The following is a 17,954-nucleotide window of genomic DNA, read 5'->3' as shown; positions in this document are numbered from 1 at the left end:
GAACCCCATCATATCCCCTACCTCCACATTATGATCTAGGCAGCTCTCTCCTACCCCTGCAGGAGCCTTCCAGCCATTTACAATCACTCTCACTTGCTCTGTCCCACACCCTGCTAGAACACCAAACCATTCGAATCCTCATCAACACTGTATTCACGACTAGGAACCTTTACAAAAAGATATCATCGTGTTAGGTGAAAAGCTGGGAAACTAGTGCCTGATATGCCAACTACTGACTGCATGCAATAGATGACCGACTAAGAATCAACGTAATGCTGGCACGTGTCCTAGATTGAGTGGACAGAAATGCCACATAATACTAATGTCCATTAGGACTTTTTGTTCATGGTTTGCTTGTTTCGGAACGGTTTGTTTTCTGGAGAATTGCAGCAGTTTTATAAAGCACTCAATAGGCCCAATGCAACATCTTCAAGCTCGCCATCAAGATGATGGGGCAGCAGCAGTCTCAGATATGTCCCGCGGCAGCAACGGGCGCTGTAAATGAACCCCAACTGGAAGACAAGGGAAACACTCGTCGTGAAAGCCCAAGCACAGTCGCCAGAGGGCACGAGGTCTCAGCCATTATAATTTAAAGCAATCAGAGTCTCTATGAACGTTAGTTGTGCAAGGTGGATGTAATAGAGAAAAAAAATGTAAACATCATGTAAGAGGTTAAAGTCCCATACCTGATATTGCATTAGTCACAGACATGAGCGGAGAGTGGAGTGCTGGAGTCACTCCCCACACCGTATGGTATCCTACGATCCCAGCTAGACCAAAAGTTGTCACCATCTGTGTGAAGGCAGAATGAGGAGAAGCAATGCCCAGGCCCAACAAGGTGCTCAAACCTAAGGGACAAAAAGAAAAATACATGAGGCTCCAACTTTTCTAGACAAACACTCCCATCATGTCCAAACCGTAGCACAAACAAGTCAACTCTGCCCAGGCAAATACAATGTTTGGCCAAGATGCTTGAACTCCCATCAATAGATTCACTCACACACAAGAGCCAATACCTGCACAAACCGAGGGCTGCTGCTCATCGCCAGAAGCCTGTAAAACATGGGTTACTCACCAGTCGCTAGATACCAAAGACATGTGAGGTAGTTCGGTTTACACTTCGTTTTCTAATAATGACATCTCTTTACTCCCCAATGTCACATTAAACACAATATTCCATTAACCATCATGCCCAAAGTCCTCTTCTAACCTAAAATCCCTGTTACAATGTATCTACCTCCAGTTCTGCAATCAAGACCAGTTAAACATATGGTAACTAAAACTGTAACTATGCAGACAAGTGTACCTGCACACTCTACACGCTAGGAGATCTGGGTGTACGTGATTTACCAGAAGAATATATTCCCAGAAGGCCAATTCTGAGAAACCATTTCACCTATATAGTTTAATTCGAATCAAAACCAGTCCGTAGAATGCCTTTTATTTTTAAAGTCTTTTACTGCGTTTTAGGTCTAGCCCTGGAAAAGCTTTAGCGGTCTCATATGATTACTTTTTTTTAAAGAAAAAAGATATATATTCCACATACAGACGAGGAATTTTTGCTGGACCGTTTGCCCACTGGTCTATTCACTTCAGTATTAGAAGTGGGGGGGGGAACGGAAGGGCACGGCGTGCCCCTACTTTTAAAAATTATGCTAGTCCGTTCCCCTACTTCTTGATTTAAAAAAAGCGTCCCGGGACTGCCCTAATTCCCGGTTCTAGTAAGGGCTTGAAGGCAGGCGCGAAACGCCATGGGGCTCAAAGTGCTTCAAGCCCCCACCTCCCCCGTCGTGTGTCACAGACAGTTTTTGAGATTATCGCAGCCTTACCTGAGTACTTCACAGGTCTTTAAAAGACCATTTACATGTTAACGAGGCTTTGTTTATTTGTTCACCCCTTCATCTCCAACAGGGGCATGGCGAAAGGCGACAAATCCTTTCTTTGGCTGCGGTAACCTTTGCCTACTGTCCTGCTGCGTGGATATTCTTTTTCTATGCAGTGCAGGAGAAAAGAAGTTTGTTTATTTCGATTCACCTTTCCCAACCCCTGCAGCTGCTTATCATTTCAGGCTGCGACACTAAGATTGACTAATGGAGTAGGTAGGAGAATGTGTCACTATTTGTTTTTCTTTTTAAATCTGCACAGGCGCAGCAGGACATGTACTTCGTGTGTGCTTCATTTAATCCGTTTTTATCATTATCATGGCTGATGCAGGACAACAATAGGACAATAAAAGATGCCCAGATAACGCTGGGGATTAATGATCCTGCTGGAGAGCAATCATTTCTCTGTTAGTAGTTAAGTGCAGATGAACTGTATTTTATGTGGAAGCTCAGTGGGTTACTGTCATTGTGACAGAGATCCTTGTGTTACTTGCAGTTCAGAAGTTACAATCCTAACATCGGACAGTGACCAATGAACTGTCATCAAAGAGCTGTATGCAAACCTGAATGATCTAGTTAGAACGTCGCGTTTTTTGTTTAGTTAGAACTTCCCCAGTCTTTCATTATTCTAATGTTGCTAACATGAGTATATTTGGGCAGATATACATTTTTATCAGTAAAGCCAACCCCTAACCACTGGAGTACTCTTTAAATCTTGAGTTTGTGCTTCTCCAGACCAAACCCTCTTAAAATAACTGCCCACCAGTATGGATGACATGTGATTCATACACCTTGTAATCCTCATTGGCTTATGTGACATTCCCTGTAGGCTGATTTACATACTTGTATGATTCGTTGTCTCTGTATAATGTGTGCGTGGTGTAAAGTACTGACACACACTACACTGATATGAGTTGCGCTACACAACAAATGAAATGCATATGAGAGAGGGGCTACATAAAGATGATGGGCACTGTTGGAGGGTGGCAGTGAGGGAATCCGAGGAAGAGGTCATGGGGGGGGAGGGGGGAGCTAGGGAGAGATGAGGGGCACTGCTGGAGGATGGTAGTGAGGGATTCTGAGGAGAAGGTCATGAGGGGGAGGGGCTACAGCGAAATGAGGGGCACTGGTGGAGGGTGGCAGTGAGGGAATCCGAGGAGGAGGTCATGAGGGGGAGGGGCTATGGGGAGATGAGGAGTACTTGTGGCGTATGGCAGTGATTATTGGTGTGGCGCCAAAAAAGACTTTCGCATCAGCGCTAAAGCCGGCCTTGTCATGGCCTTTCTGTTTTGGTTTATTTAATTAGCAGTCGGGTCATAAGGGCTACTGTGGTACATACTTTAAAGCGTGTGCTAATTATATTTACTGCTATATTCAATGTTTTAAGTTTGAAGGTGATTTTACTAATGTTTTTACCGGGAAAAATGAAAGTGGAGCAAATGGTGCCTGATATGGGGCTGGGGCCCAAGGTCAGGTGTGACATAAGGTGCACTGGAGAGGAGTAGTGGATAATCAAGCCTGTAAGGAAGTGCGTTGCGGAGTCTGGGGTCAGGTGGAGGTAGCAACGAAGAGGGATCCTCCATGAAGGCTCGAACAGAGGGAGCCCAAGTAGTGTCACTTGCCTGATACTACCACCTCAGAAACCTCCTCTTCCCATCAAAGGAAAATTACATAGAAAAAACAGTTTTTGAGAGTGATAATATTTAGAAAGAGATTTGGAAAAGAGTGCGATTTACTGGGCCTTGTAAGACTAAGAAGAGATAAAGGAGGGCCCGGAGGGTGTTGCTACTCCCAAGATAATTTTGAAAAAAAAAACGATAGGGTCAAATACTGCTTTTTATTTTCAACACCCCATTTTTACACAAATTCTCTCAAAAGCCATTACTGTGCCAAGACAACATACCCAGGAGTTGACCACATTTTTTTTCAAGATGCACAATATGTTCCTCCCATAAGTAAATATTTACCTCCACTTTGCCAAGGCCTGTGTTTTGTCCTGCTTGCTCACATGTTATCTCACTCAGGCCCACTACCCCCATTATTCATTCTCTTTCACTTTCCCTTTTAATCAAAATTGCTCACTTGCACTCACTCTTCAACATTCGGTATCACATTCTCACTCACTCAGTCTCACCACTTTTTCCTACTCTGATTACCTCATTCTAACTTACAGTTTCACTTACTCTACGTGACTCCTTCTCACTCACTTTCTCTCACTTTCATCAACATACACCCTTTCACTCATGCTCAGTTACATTCAGGCACTCAATCATTCACACCCACATTTACTTACTCGCACTCATTCTTCTTTGCAGGACACTTGAATACATATGTGCTATACTATGTTTGAGCAGCTAGCTGGCTGACATGAATAAGAATTATTTATTTATTTATCTCACTTGTAAAGCGCACTCTCACCTAACAGGCATCCTGGCGCTGACAATCAAGAGTGCACAATTTGTGGATAAGAAGGAGCCCTTGTGGGTTTCCGTGAGTCAGATCAGATTCTCTTGAAGAGTTCCTTTGTCTCTGAGCCCTGCTTAACACATGTCTACAGGAGGAGCCCTAAATTCATGTCCTCAATGTTTGAGACAAAAAATACTCATTGATTTCTGAACGAGAGTAAAAGCGTTAAGGTAACATGTCGTTCCTGCTTATATTTTGCATGCTTTACATAATCCTGCATTCCCTATGAGTATTTGCTTTTCCCAGAATGTTGTTACTTTTTTTCAGGCACTGCATAATTTGAAATGAGTCACATCCAGGTGCTTATAATGGGGCAGAATTGGGTTGTAGCTGAAGACAGTGCGAGTTTCACTCAGTGGGGCAGAAGGGTGTTCGGTGGGGATAGGATGTGGCATTATGGCCAGAGCTACCAAATTTGGAACTGGGGAACCTGGTTCAGCCTTCATGCCTTGTCCATCAGACCACTCCTGAGGGAGCACCCATGATAGACTTTAGAAGGCCCCACTAGACCTTAGAAGCCCTGGTCTCTTAGCACCAGCAGGTGAACCCTACCGGTGGCCAGTTGGGTAAACTTGAAGCCCTGTCCACCACAATTCATACCCAGGTTCACCACCAGTCTTGCGGGCAGGTCTACAAAGCAGCACACCCTAGAGCAGCAGTGGCTTTGTCACGCAGTAGTTTTCCTGCAATAATAAAAAGTCTCCCACACAACCCCCACGGTTTTTGACGCATTCATAGATTTACAAGGACTTGTAATCCTGGGTATGCGGCAAAATCTTGCGCTGCCCCAGAGGAGGCATAACTAGGAGAAATATCTTTATTTCTCCTTGCTTTTTCCTCTTTCAAACTGTGCTTTATTCTGCAGCCCACATAGAAAGATGAAAAAGCCTCTCAAGATTGTTTTTGTACAGGAAGGTGCCCCTTCCTGCACAAAAACAATCCTGCATGCAAAGGAGGCACCCTTGCACCATGGGGCAAGTGTGCCTGCGTTGAAGCTAGGCTGTCAAAATGGCGCCAGTGCAGGGGGAAAAGACCGGAATGCACCATATTGGATAAATACGGCACATTCCCGCCCTTTACCTGTGATGCAGGGCAGCGCAGCAAAGTAACTTGCTGTGCTGCCCTGCGCCACCATTCCCATAAATATGTCCCTAAGCTCACAAATAGTAAATTGACCACACTAATTATCTGTGTAAGAGCATGTATTGATAAACGCAATGAGCCACTGACCTTTTTCTTGGACCTTGTTGAGTTGCCAAGCACAGCAGCAAATCTAATCTTAGATACCTTACTTGCATGCTTAGAGAGACACGGTTTTACTGATGAGTATTTAAAAAGTCATTTGGTTCAGCTTGTAACAGATGGTGCTTCCAATATGATAGGTAGGAAATCCGGTGTGGCAACTCTTCTGAAACTGAAATATCCACAGTTGAGTGTATGGCACTGTGCTAACCACAAGCTGGAGCTTGCTGTGGGTGATGTTTGTAAAGAAGTCGCAGGCATTAATCAGCTCAAATTTTTTTTTGATAAACTATATACCACCTACCATGACTCTCCGAAAAATCAGAGAGAGCTTGGGGAATGTGCTCTGGAGGTAGAAGTAAGACTTCTGGCAATTGGAAAGGTGCTAGATGTACGTTGGGTGTCCTCAAGTGAAAGATCTGTGAGAGCTGTTTGGAATAACTACAAGGGACTTATTAAACATTTTATGGAATCTTCCGAAGACTCAACGAGGAGTGACATTGAGCAGAGGAAATATGCTGGTTTAAACCGTTTATTAACCTCCCTGGTGTTTGTTGAAAATATGGGCATTTTATATGATGCTCTCACAGAATTGGGTGACCTATCCAGAAGGCTGCAGCGGCGTGGGCGTGATATGACCATATATGAGGCCGATCGTTCAATACAGATGCAGATTTTAGTGTTTGAATCAATGGCTGATGCACCTGGGCCCTTTGTTTGCTACAACTGCATTAGATGCTGCTGAACAGATGCAGTTTGCTGGTGTAGGACTGCAACAGGACAAAGGCTGTGTTAGCATCACTAGGGCACAGTTCTTTAGGAGCTTAGCAAATAACCTGCGAAAAAGGATGAAAATGTCTAATGCATCAAATGTTCCTAGATGCACAACCTCAAACAATGATGAAATAGAATACAAAGAGTTAGTACATAGAATGAAACTCCTACAACCAGTTTATTGGCCAGATCCAGTAGACATCTTATACGGTGAGGGAGAATTACAAAACCTTTGTAGCAGGTTGCATGTATTTGATACCAGGCAGTACATCCTTGGTTTCAGAGAGTACAAACAAAATAAAAATTGCATCTCTGAAAGCCTGAAACCATTAATACACATTATAAACACCTTTTGTACCTCAACTGCTGAATGTGAACGGGGCTTTAGTGTAATGAATGATGTGCTCACACCACTGCGGAACAGAATATCAATCAATCGTCTGTCTTCTACAATGTTCATAAATATCGTGGGGCCACCTGTCATAGAATTTAAACCTGAATTTTATGTTCAGAAATGATTAGAAAAAGGGAGGAGAAGTGCAGATGAAAGAAACTGCATGGCTCGGAGACAAATGGCTTATGATTCCACTTATAAGCGTATTTGGAATATTCTGTGATTGGAAACATGTCCCACATTGTAAATGAATTAAATATAAACAACTTATATATTAAACCTCAAATGAACATGTTTATTGATTCTTTGAATTAAATAACGTTATAAGCTGTAACTGGTCAGTGAAATGCCAAACGTTCAAAAATTGGTATGTTTTGCTATTTCTAGCCACACCTCCGACTCCGCCCACTAATCCAATTCTTGGGTTATTCCCGCCCCCTGAGTCTCCGCCCACAGTTCCCCTACTTTTTTTTCCCCACTTCGACCACTGATTCACTTGTCAATCATACTTCACTTCTGCCCGCCCTAGCATGCAGCAAGGGGCAATGATAACCCCACGTCAGTCACGGGCTCTCCACTGTGAGGGGCTGCAGCTGTTTTTTGGGCTCGTGCCCTTCCAGCTACAAAGAGCGCAGCTCAGAGCCCGGCTGCTGCACCAGTCCCAGAGTTCCGTCTTCCGAAAGAAGGCCCACAGACTGAAGCTCGTCACTGCCCACTCCCCAGCTGCGGCTGCGCTCCTCTATCCCTCGCACTTGCTGCTCACCCACCCCGAGACACTCGGCCGTGAGCTGGAAGCTCGGCGCCGCAGGACTCCAGGGGCCCAGCCGGTCTGCGCCACCTCGGTCGCCGCCATCTACCGCTGGTGCTTGCTTGGGCCCCACCCGCTCCCGTATTGGTCACTGCCGAACCGGAGCTGGGCTGCTGTCAAAAGCGTGCGTGCTCCACACAAGAGCCAATGGGCCAAAACCGTCCCGTTTTGTGTCCTTCCCCGCACCACTGGCATGTTCATATAGTTTTGGTTTAAGAACCAGGTGGCTGCTGCACAGATTTTGCGCACTGCACAGGCCCCCCTCTCGCTTTCTTTTTTTTCTCCCACGCCAGGGATGCTCAATTATTTATCTATTTTTTGTTTGTTTGCCGGTTCCAAAAACGAACAGACTGCAGCAGTGGTGTGCAAATAACTGTGAACACTGGCGTTACAGCGCTCGCAGGGTAGGTTTCTTCCCCTCAGTCGCAGGATCGCTGCAAGAGGCAGCGCCGAGCACACCGGCAGTCAGCCTCGCTGCAGATTGCTCACAGTGCAGTATCCACAGGCTGCAGACTGGACCCGGGCTTTTCTGATCTCTAAATAAACCCCCTCGCCACAGGAACAGACACCGCAAAGTCGTCACTGGCGCCTTATAGAGCCCACTATACTCACGCGTCAGTCCCCTGTACATTTTTACCATGCACTTTGAGGCACTGAAAGGGGGGGGGGCATCAATCGTTTGATAAATGTGTGGTGTGACCAGGTGGCTTCTTTGCCTAGTATATGCCAGCAGCAGGTTACTGCCTAAAGAATTTATGGCTGCGCCTTTTTGCAAGTCGAATTCCACAGGGGATTGGGGGGACGGGTGGGCGGGGTAGGGGGGAGAGAATAAAAAGGGAAAGGAGTTTAGGGGTAGGTAGGATTCTTTTCACTTTGTGATGGCAGGCATGGACACACTTGACTGTTCTCCTAGGCATACCAGCGCTTAAGTTGGGATGGCCCTTAAGGAATTTGCCAAAAGCTACAAAGAGCTGGTCAGACTGGCGAGAGGCCTTAGTTCCTTAAACACAGTACATAAGCCTGCTAGAGTATGTAGGACTCTCTCCACCAAAGAATCTGGCTGAGTAAAGCAGACTGTAAGAACTATAGTCTGATTGTGGTCCAGAGAGAACTTACGATTAGTTCTTAAAACAACCCTGCTCCAGTGAACCCAAATAAAAAGCTTCTGCAGGGTAAGTGCTTGAAGCTCACTGGCCCGTGTAGAAAAGCTATGGCTATGAGGAATGCCACACCCCACGGGAGGAACTGGAAATGGAGTATGTGCAGGGGGTGAAAAGAAGGACCCACAAGTCGGCTGAGAACTACATTAAGGTTCCATGTAGTGGTGGGTGCACCCCCAAGAGGTGTAATCCTCTTGAGACCCTCCATGAATGTTTTTTACAGGAGTACAAAATAAAGAATGTTCCCTCTTTTGCATGTTGAAGCAACCATGATAGGTGTAGCGAAATGGAAGTGAAGCCGAGCCAAGGTTTTTGAAGGTGCTAAAGGTAACAAATGAAGCCCTAGACTGTAGGATTTAGGAGGCCCAGGTGCTTGGGGATGCAATGGTGGATAAACCTTTACCACTTTACAGCATAACAGCCCAGCAGTGTAGGTATGTGGGCTTCCCAAACTAGCGTCATTCACTCCTATGTAAGAGGAAAATAGCCAAGCTTCAAGTCCTCAGATGGCAGATCGCTAGGTCTGGGAGACGGACCTAGTGTTGGTTATGTGTGAGATGGCACACATGTTCAGGCATGAGGCTGAGAACATGTAAAGCAGTGCCTAGTACCGAGGATGCCTCACCCGCATGGGAGCCACGAAGAGGAGGGCAAAGGATGTTTGCTGCATCTTCCTTTCCATTACGGAAGGAGTGGGAGAAGATGAAAAGCAGAGGTAAATAGCCCTACCAGTTAATTCCTAGAGTACTGCACATGGGCTGTGAGGTACCTGGAGGCAAAGTTTAGATATTCTGCATTGTGCAGGATGGCGAATAGGTCTATCTGTGGGGTGCAGTAACGCTGGAAGGGAGCGGGCAGGACTTGCAGTTGGAGTTCCCACTGGTGGGACTTGATCAGTCGGGCTGAGCAGGTCTACAAAGCTGTGGTCTACTCCATAGAAGGTACTCCGACAGGAAATGTATGCAATGACAGATGGTCAAGTGCCAGATCTGGTGCACAAGTGTTGACAGACACAGAGAGTGGGCGCTCCTTGCTTCTGGAAGATATGCAAGGTAATCATGAGGTTTGCCTGGATGAGGACGATTTTGCCTTAAATGACCGCAAAGAAGGCTTTGAGAACTAGGCGTTTGACCAGTTGCTTATAGTAGATGTGTCGACCCTGCTATTGAGGGGGCCACACCTCCATCATGGTCATATCGCTTAGATGTGCCCTCAGACCGTGAGAGAGTCATCCGTGGTAACAGTCACCTGCGGGACAGATTCTAAGACAGACCTACCCTGGAACGGATTGTTGCTGTTCCACCACTGAAGAGCGTGATGGGCATTTGACTTCAGCAACACAATCTTCCCAATGATCCCTAGCTTGTGACCTCTGCGCAGAAAGGCGCTCCTGCAATGGGCACATGTGAAGGTTGGCAAGGGGCACTATGACTTCATTTGAGGCCATCCTTCAGAGTCGTTATGAAAGGCGATGAGCCCTGATGGGAGTGGGCACCCAGAGTGCTGGTGACCTGGGCTTTGGCAACAGTCTTTGAAGTGTGTTGAGAGAAAAGGAATGACTGTCAAGCGTTTCTTCCGCTGACTGGACAAGAGAAGAGCGGGCCTCAGAAGCATTCAAAGGCATTGAATCAGGGAACGATGTAGAAACACGTCCGAGCCCGATGGCAGAGAAGAGGAAAATGCTACTTACCCAGTATGCGTCTGTTCTTGGTAAGTAGAGCTGTAGATTCACATGCTTTGCATAACTCTGCCATCTAGTGTTGGGTCCGGATGTTTGCACTTTGTTTTTGTTCGAAGAAGTCTTTTCCAGTCACGAGATAGGGGACTCATCCTTTCGGTGATAGTGCGCATGGACATCGACTCCATTATTAGATTGTTTTCCCACAGAGGGCGAGAATGGAGTTAGTAAGAGTAGAATAGAGATGTCCATGTGTATGTATCTAAGTAAGATAGTACTGGAACAGGTACAGATACCCGGGGAGGTGGGTGGGCGCATGTGAATCTACAGCTCCACATGCCAAGAACAGATGCATACTGGGTAAGTAGCATGTTCCGTTCGAGGCATGTGAGCTGGGGATCACATTATTTGCATAGACTATATAGCAGTAATCTCCTAAAGCAGTGGCTAACCTGTAGCTGTTGCAGTCGTTAGAAATAGTGTACGTAGAACTGCCTGGCCTACATTAGCTTGGTGTCAAGCTAACACATCTACACAATAGTGTTTTGTAAATGTGTGTGGTGTAGACCATGTTGCAGCTTTATAGATGTCATCTATGGGAATGTTTCCTAAGAAAGCCATAGAAGCCTCTAGTTTGCAAATGGAATGCGCCCTGGGGAAATTGGTAAAGTTCACTTTGCTTTTGCATAGCAAGTTTGAACGCATATGACTGACCAGATTTGGAAATGAGATTGCCTTTGTGTGGTGGAGAAAAAGCAACAAAGAGTTTTTTAGTTTTACGAAAAGGTTTTGTCCTCTCTATGTAATAGAGTGATGCTCTTTTAACATCCAAGGTGCGTAAAGCACGTTCTGCCACAGAATCTGGTGGAGGAAAGAACACAGGTAACTCAACAGATTGGTTGATGTGGAAGGTAGAAACAAATTTAGGTAGAAATTTAGGGTTAGTGCGAAGAACCACTGTTTTGGTGTAATTGTAAAAAGGGTTTTTCTATGGTTAATGCCTGAAGCTCACCCACTCTCAACAGTGATGCGATAGCAACGAGGAAAGCAACTTTCCAAGTGAGAAATTGCAGTTCACATTTACGCAATGGCTCAAAGGGTGGACCCATTAGTCTGGTGAGAACACTATTAAGATTCCACAGTGGCGCAGGTGGGAGTCTTGGTGGAATAACTCTTTTGTCCTTCAATGAAGGCCTTAATAACAGGCACTCTGAAAAGAGACAGATGTTGTCTATTTTGAAGGTATGCAGCTACTGCGGCAAGACGTGAGCGTCTAGATGTGTACACTGAATTTTAGAGTTATAAATGAAGTAAATATCAAATGATATTTTGAACAGAAGCATCAAGCGGGTTGATATGGTTATCACAATAAATAACAAACCGCTTCCATTCTGCTGCATATGCAAGCTCTTGTAGTAGGTCTTCTGGCCTCTTTAATGATATTCATACAGTCTGGTGGAAGATTCAGATAACCAAACTCTATGACTTCAGGTCCCAGATCTCAAGGTTGAGAGGTTTGGGATCTGGAAGTCTTATCTCTCCATGGCTCTGCGTGAGGAGACTGGATGTGAGATGTAATTTTTGATGAGGAACTACTGAGAGTTCCAACAGGGTAGTGAACCAGGGCTTACGGGCCCAAGTAGGACCTACCAGGATTAGTGTGAGGGATGTTTGTATGAGCTTCCAAACCACTAGGGGAATGAGTGGGAGAGGCGGAAAAGTGTAGGCAAATATCCATGACCAATTCATCCATAGAGCATTGCCTTTGAATCATGGGTGTGGGCACCTGGAGGTTAAGTTTGGGCATTTTGGTGTGTGGCAAACAGATCTATGTCTGGGAAGCGCCACATTTGAAAGAACGGGAGGAGAACTTGAGGGTGAAGTTCCCACTAGTGGATTTGTTGTCTCCGTCTGCTGAGCAGATCTGCAATCTGATTGTTAACTCCTGGGAGGTGTTCCGCTAGGAGATACATTTTTTGAAGAGTGGCCCATCTCCAAATAGCTTGTGCAAGGTGCGACAGTTGGAGAGTGTGTGTTCCCCCCGGTTTCTGTATGTAATACATGGCTGTTATGTTGTCTATGCGTATTAGGACAGCTTTGCCTAAAAGGTGAGTTTGGAAGACTTTAAGCGCTAGAAACAATTGTACAAAAAAAGAGGGTACCCCTGTAACTAGATGAGTACCTAAGTCAGGGGACAGGGAGTTTTCTGCTAGTTAAACCTCACCCCCATCTTGAACCATTCTGGGATACTATCTCCAAGCCCCTTGACCATAAACTCTACTTCCAATTTAGAGTCGGTACCTTGCCTATAAAAACCTAGACAGTAAATTGGTCAGAAGCGGGAGATAATAAGTGCCCATACTGTGCTGAACACGCAGAAATGTACCAACATGTTCTCTTTGTATGCCCCGCCTACGCTACCCCACAAAAGATTTGGCTTGTGCCTATGTGTAATAACTTGGACACCAGGCAAAGCAGCATAGCCTTAAGAATTCTGAGGACTGATCCCTCACTTCGTTATGCTATCCCCCTAGCCGAATATCTAAAGAGGGTTTGGTGCATCAGATCAAAAATCACACCAACCAAGAATAACTTAGCACCCTTGCGATCAGGTTCTCCCTCCGCTGAAGCATCAATTTGATCTTTTATTGGTGTTATTGAACCTCACTGTGTAAAGTTCTATTACTTGTATTTAAAATCTGTTTAATACCTTTTTAACTTTTTATCTGCATTATGTATGGAGTTTTATGAAATGTTGATTGTATTGACTCAACATATTTTAAAGATAACTTTTAATTGGATAACCCAGCGTTTTGCGGCTGGGTTGAAATTTGGAAATGAGAACCTGAATATTGTGGATTTTGGCTGGATTGGGACAAGCTAGAACTTTGTGTATCTATAGTGGCCCCCAAGTACATTTACGTTTTGGAAGGTTGAAGATGCGACTTCAACAGATTTACTGTGAATCAGAGGTCATGCAGTAAATGTAGTGTTCTTTGGGTGTGTTGCATGCATTTTCTGAGTGTGCTGGCTTTGATGAGCCAGTCGTCTAGATATGGGAAGACGTGAACATGTCTTCACAGATGTGCAGAGACTACTGCCAGGCATTTGGTAAATAGTTTGGGAGCAGTGGTGACTCCAAATGGGAGCACTTTGAATTGGTAATGTTGTCACGCTACCATAAACTGATGAGCGGGATGTATTGGAATATGGAAGTACGCATCCTTTAAGAGTGGAAATAAAGTCACCTTGTTGTAACAGAGGAAGTACCTGTTGGAGGGTGACCATATGGAAGTGATCTGAATGAATGTGTAGGTTTAATTCTTTGAGGTCTAATATAGGTCTGAGAGAACCATCCTTTTTGGGAATCAGAAAGTAAAGGGAGTATACACCTGTCCCTTGATATTGTAATGGGACGGTTTCTATAGCTCCTTTTTCCAGTAGAGATTGGACCTCTTGTTTGAGTAGGTGTATATGTTCTGGAGATAGTTTGTGTTTTTGTGGTGGAATGTTTGGAGGGCTGTGGGTAAGCTCCAGGCAATAACCAGATTGGATAATTTGTAAAACCCATTTGTCGGATGTAATGGTATTCCAGACTGGGAGAAATTGAGTGAGACATCCCCCGACAGGTGTTGAATGATTTGGGGGAAGGGGAGGAAAGTCACTGTTTGTGGCTGGGGAAGTACGGGGTGTATTACCTCTCCCTCTTCCTTTGCCATTGTTTCCCCGAAATCCACCTAAAAAATAACTTCTGGTAGAGGGGGATTGACTATTGCCTCTATATGAGGTAGAGGACCAGTCAGTAGGTATAGTCTTTAAACCTCCCCTGTAAAAGGAGCGGCAAAAGGAACCACAATTCGATGGTGTCTGCAGTGCTCCCATCGATTTGGCTACCTCAGTGTCTTTCTTCATTTTTTCTAAGGAAGTGTCAACTGTGGGGCCAAATAAAGGTTTTCCTCGTTAAAAGGTAAATTTTAAAATGGAAGCTTGAACCTCCGGTTTAAACCCAGATACCCTTAGCCATGCGTGACGTCCAAGTAGGACGCTGGTGTTAATAGCGCCTGAAGCAGTGTCTGCTGCTTCTAGAGCACACCTGATTGAAGTGTTGGAAGGAATATGCTACTTACCAGTATGCATCTGTTCTTGGCATGTAGAGCTGCAGATCTATACACTGTGCATAGATCGCCATCTGGTGTTGGGCCCGGATGTTTGCAGTTTGTTTTTCTTCTTGGACAGTCTTTGGAAGTCACGAGTTCGGTGACTCCTCCTTCGGTCCGTACTGCGCATGGGCTTCAGCTCCATCCTCAGATTGTTTTTCGCCAGCAGGGAAAAGATGGAGCGTAGTGATAATAGTGAAGAAACCCATGTGTGGTGTATCTAAATAAGATAGCCTGGAACGGATACAGGTAGCCGGGGAGGCGGGTGGGCGTGTATAGATCTGCAGCTCTACATGCCAAGAACAGATGCATACTGGTAAGTAGCATATTCCGTTCGAGGCATATGAGCTGCAGATTATACACTGTGCATAGATTATATAGCAGTACCCAACCCTAGCGGCGACCACCGGTATCCGTTGCAGTAGTTTGAAACAGTGTCTTTAGTACAGCCTGGCCCACACTAGCTTGTTGTTTGGAGTGCACATCTACACAGTAATGTTTTGTGAAGGTGTGCGGTGTTGACCATGTGGCTGCCTTGCAAATGTCATCTAAGGGAATGTTCCCTAGAAAAGCCATAGAAGCCCCTATCTTTCTTGTAGAGTGGGCTTTAGGTGGAACAGATAATGTTCGTTTTGCTTTGTGATAGCAAATTTGTATACACTTTACAATCCACCTAGCTATCCCTGATTTTGAAATGGGGTTGCCTTTATGCGGTGGAGAGAAGGAGACTAACAACTGTTTAGTCTTTCTGAAAGGTTGCGTTCTTTGTATGTAGTACAGTAAGGCCCTTTTAACGTCAAGTGTATGTAGAGCCCTTTCCGCAACAGATTGAGGTTGCGAGAAAAAAAACAGTAATTCCACCGATTGATTGAGATGGAAGGGGGAAATGACCTTAGGCAGAAATTCTGGATTTGTGCGAAGTATCACCTTGTTGTGATGTATCTGTAGAAAGGGTTCTTGTGTAGTGAACTATTGTATTTCACTAACCCTTCTAAGGGAAGTGATAGCTACGAGGAAAGCTGTTTTCCAAGTAAGGAACTGTAGTTCACATTTATGCATTGGTTCGAAAGGCGGACCCATTAGCCTTGTAAGAACTACGTTTAGATTCCATACAGGTGAAGGTGGTGCCCTGGGTGGAATTACTCTTTTAAGGCCTTCCATAAAGGCTTTAATAGCAGGCACTCTGAACAGTGATAAATGTTTTCTGTTTTGTAGGTAAGCAGCAATTGCTGCTAGGTGTAGACGGATGGATGAGTACGCCAGGTTACACCTGTGAAGATGGAGCAGATAGCATATGATGTGCTGTATGGAGACATCCAAAGGGTTGATTGTATTGTTATGGCAGTAAACAACAAATCTCTTCCACTTTGCGGCATAGCATGCTCGAGTGGTAGGACGTCTGGCTTCCTTGATAATGTCCATGCAAATCAGGGGGAAGATTTAGGTATCCAAATTCTAAGATTTCAGGAGCCAGATCGCAAGGTTGAGCTGAGCTGGGTCCGGGTGCCTGATTTCTCCATGGTTCTGGGTTAGGAGGCATGGAGACAGGTGCAGTTTTTGATGTGGTACCACCGATAGCTGTAGTAGTGTGGTGTACCACGGCTGCCTGGCCCATGTTGGGGCTACCAGAATGAGTGTGAGGGAGTGCTGCTGTAGCTTCCTTACCACTAACGGAATTAGTGGGAGAGGAGAAAGGCGTATGCAAATCTGCCTGACCAGTTCATCCATATCGCATTGCCTTTGGACAATGGGTGTGGGTATCTGGCGGCGAAGCTTGGGCATTTTTTGTTTTCGTGGGTGGCGAAGAGGTCTATTTGAGGATGCCCCCACTTGTGAAAGAATGGGTGAAGAACTTGTGGATGCAGTTCCCATTCGTGCATTTGCTGCGTTTGTCTGCTGAGCAGATCTGCGATGGTGTTTTGTACGCCTGGGACGTGTTGTGCCAGGAGAAAGATTTTTTGTGGAATTGCCCATCTCCATATGCTCTGTGCTAAGCGGGAGAGCTGGGGAGAGTGTCCCCCCCCCCCTGCTTTTGAATATAATACATTGCAGTCATATTGTCTGTGCGAATGAGGACTGCTTTGGCTGAAATTTGTTTCTGAAACCATTTCAGGGCTAGAAAGATTGCCAATAACTCCAGATGGCTGATGTGGAGTAACCTCTGTTGTGGCGTCCATAGACCTTGGACTGTGAGGTGTGATAGATGCGTTCCCCAGCCGGAGAGCGATGCGTCCGTCGTTAGAATCACCTGAGGAACCGGGTCCAGGAACGGTCGCCCTTTGGAAAGGTTTGTGGTGTTCCACCACTGCAGAGATCGATGGGTGCGCCCGTCCACCAACACCAGATCCGTCAGCTGTCCCTGGGCCTGGTTCCACTGGCGTGCTAGGCACTCTTGGAGTGGACGCATGTGAAGTCTTGCATGGGGCACTATGAAAATGCAAGACGCCATCATCCCTATTAGTTTCATGAATACTCTTGCTGGGAGAGAGTGCTGAAGAAGGAATTTTTGGCGCAGGACTTGCATGCCTGCGATTCTGGCTGAGTTGGGATAGGCTATAGCGTTTGAGGTGTCTATAGTGGCACCGAGGTATTGCTTTGTGTGAGACGGTATTAAGTGGGACTTTTGGTGATTCACCGTAAAGCCTAGCTGGTGGAGTAGTTGTATGGTAGTGTTTGTATTCTGCACACACTGGGGGTAGGACGCGGCTTTTATGAGCCAGTCGTCCAGGTAGGGGAAGACGTGAATGTTTTGTCTTCTGAGGTGTGCCGCCACTACTGCTAGGCGTTTGGTAAACACCCGTGGTGCGGTTGTGACCCCGAAGGGGAGAACCTTGAACTGATAAGGTTGGCCGTCCACCACAAATCGGAGGTACTTTCTGTGAGCAGGGTGTATTGGAATATGAAAGTACGCGTCTTTCAGGTCCAGTGTAGTGAGAAAGTCGCCCTGACGGAGGAGTGGGAGAACTTGCTGAAGAGTTACCATATGAAAATGGTCTGAATGGATGTATGCATTTAGAGGCCGGAGGTCTAGAATGGGCCGTAGGGTCTCGTCTTTCTTTGGTATGAGAAAGTACAGAGAGTAGACCCCAAGTTTTTGCTGATCGACGGGTACCTGCTCTATCGCGTGTTTTTGTAGGAGGGAGAGTACCTCTTGTTTGAGAAGTGTGGTATGTTCTTGTGACATCGCACGGTGTCTGGGTGGGATAGTTGGAGGGGTAGAAGTTAGCTCGAGACAGTACCCTGACCGAATAATTTGGGTCACCCATTTGTCTGATGTTATAGCCTCCCAGGTGTGAAGGAAAGGTATGTAGCCTGCCCCCGACCGGAGTGGAATGGTCTGGGGGGGAGCGGGGGAAAGTCATTGTGTGGGCGGTGTGGCAGAACGGGCGGTG

At 45.8% G+C, this 17,954-nt stretch overlaps 1 protein-coding gene across 2 annotated transcripts in view; it reads right to left on the bottom strand.

Annotated features, from left to right (window-relative positions):
- NNT (nicotinamide nucleotide transhydrogenase) overlaps positions 1-17,954 on the bottom strand; it is a 391,279-nt gene that overhangs the window by 256,259 nt on the left and 117,066 nt on the right. For both annotated transcript variants that reach the window (XM_085631219.1, XM_085631218.1), the window contains exon 11: positions 687-848. In XM_085631219.1, coding sequence (XP_085487345.1) covers positions 687-848 — 162 coding nt within the window. The remainder of the gene's footprint in view (positions 1-686; positions 849-17,954) is intronic.

Source organism: Triturus cristatus, chromosome 2_1, assembly GCF_964204655.1.
Source record: "Triturus cristatus chromosome 2_1, aTriCri1.1, whole genome shotgun sequence".
Lineage (NCBI taxonomy): Eukaryota > Metazoa > Chordata > Amphibia > Caudata > Salamandridae > Triturus > Triturus cristatus.
This window is presented reverse-complemented; position numbering and strand designations above follow the sequence as displayed.